Source organism: Charadrius vociferus, unplaced genomic scaffold (assembly GCF_000708025.1).
Source record: "Charadrius vociferus isolate BGI_N301 unplaced genomic scaffold, ASM70802v2 scaffold4089, whole genome shotgun sequence".
Taxonomy (NCBI): Eukaryota; Metazoa; Chordata; class Aves; order Charadriiformes; family Charadriidae; genus Charadrius; species Charadrius vociferus.
The window spans coordinates 1,839-3,374 of NW_009650054.1; the positions used below are offsets into that span (position 1 = coordinate 1,839).

The 1,536-nt window shown below is 58.4% G+C and overlaps 1 protein-coding gene across 1 annotated transcript in view; it reads left to right on the forward strand.

Moving 5' to 3' along the window:
• The window catches only part of LOC104292336 (spermatid-specific manchette-related protein 1-like), a gene marked incomplete at its 3' end in the record, with an annotated part of 2,603 nt that extends 1,187 nt beyond the window's left edge, over window positions 1-1,416 (forward strand). Inside the window, exons 2-5 of the mRNA XM_009891695.1 lie at window positions 126-270; window positions 812-924; window positions 1,041-1,116; window positions 1,235-1,416. Of these exons, the coding sequence (XP_009889997.1) occupies window positions 126-270; window positions 812-924; window positions 1,041-1,116; window positions 1,235-1,416 (516 nt within the window). The remainder of the gene's footprint in view (window positions 1-125; window positions 271-811; window positions 925-1,040; window positions 1,117-1,234) is intronic.
• Window positions 1,417-1,536: the final 120 nt, after the last annotated feature.

The window sequence follows — 1,536 nt, forward strand, 5'->3', positions numbered from 1 at the left end:
TCCCCAGCTGTGTCTCCAGCATTAGCCCTTGCCCTGTAATCGGCTTCACCACGTGCCCCACTGGCCACAAAGGCAGACGCTGCTGTGTGGCCTGGGTGTCTCTCCCCACTCCCCACTGTCTGTAGGGATTAACGATGCCCCTGGTGCAAAATCCGGCGAGCCAAGGTCAGGCCGAGCAGCTGATTAAGGCGGCCATGCAGGAGTACTACAGGAACACCATTGACCCCGCTGCCTACTGGAATGAGAAGTACTGGCTGGCCAGGTCCGAAGGTACTGCTAAGGTCCCAGCTGTCCCCCTGTGTCACACGGGCCACATCCCCATGGGGTCGGGAGGATGAGGGCGCCGGCAGTGGCTCTATTCATCCCCCTTTTTGCATCATGCATCCCCCCCACTTTGGTGAAGGGACCCTCCCTTGGCATCTGCATTTGTGGCTTTGCCACAGCTGCCTATCCCCATCCCTGTACTGAGGCTGTCCCTGGTATGTCTGCAGGTCCCCAGGGTTCTCTCCCCTGGTGGCCCCTAAATATCCCCTGGTGGTAGGCACTGCCTGGGGTACACCCTCCTGGTACCCCACAGACCTCAGGGATCAAGGCTGTGTGGGCAGGGACAAGTGACCAACAAGCTGGAAGTAGTGGGTGTCACCTCCATCAGAGATCCTTAACAAGGACTCCAGGAACGACACCTCTGTCATGCCTCCTTGGCCCCGTGGCATTGAGTTTTGGGGAGCGGGAGAACAGCTGGACCTCTCCGGTGTTTCCCCTGCATCCCCAGCACCACAGGACACCCCTGCCTGTCACTTTTGCATTGCAGAGAGGTACAACCCAGTTTTTGTCAACGAAGTCAAACACATCACCTGCAGAACAGGTCCCTACAACAGCACAGCCTGGAATAAACACTCCTTTTACATCCCCCTCCTGCCCAAGGTGATGTCCAGCCCCCTTGACCCCCGCAAATGGGAGCTGCCTCAGGTGCCTCTGGCACCTCGGGCTGTGCAGAGAAAGGGTGGCAATCCAGCAAGGGCTGCCATCACTCCTTGCAGGAGACAAGGATGGAGACCATCATGCACAGCATATCCGTGCCATATCCCCTGAAACCCACCTGCCTCAGTCAATTTGGTAACTGCCCTTGCCCTGTCCCTGTACTCCAGCTGTAGCTGTGCCCATGCCATGCTGGCGTCCATCCAGGTGATGGGCTGGCTGCTCCTCCTCACCCTCACTGCCCCTCCACTTGCAGAGAGGGAGTTGCTCGCCAACATGCCACACAGGCTACCCTTGTACACCGTGACGGGGAGGGGATGCTTCCAGGGCTACTACAGCCCCTCTTCTGGGCGCCACTACTGCCTGAGAGCAATGGGCTACGACGTTGATGGGGCATCTACCATCAGAAGGCATCTCCGTGCACTAGGAGAGAGGGCTGTAAGGTTGGGATGGGATGGGATGTCTTGGGATGGGATGGGAGAAGGGATGGGACAGGAGATGGGATGGGTTGCAATAGCTTGGGATAGGAGGGGAGGGGATGGGATAGGATAGGATAGG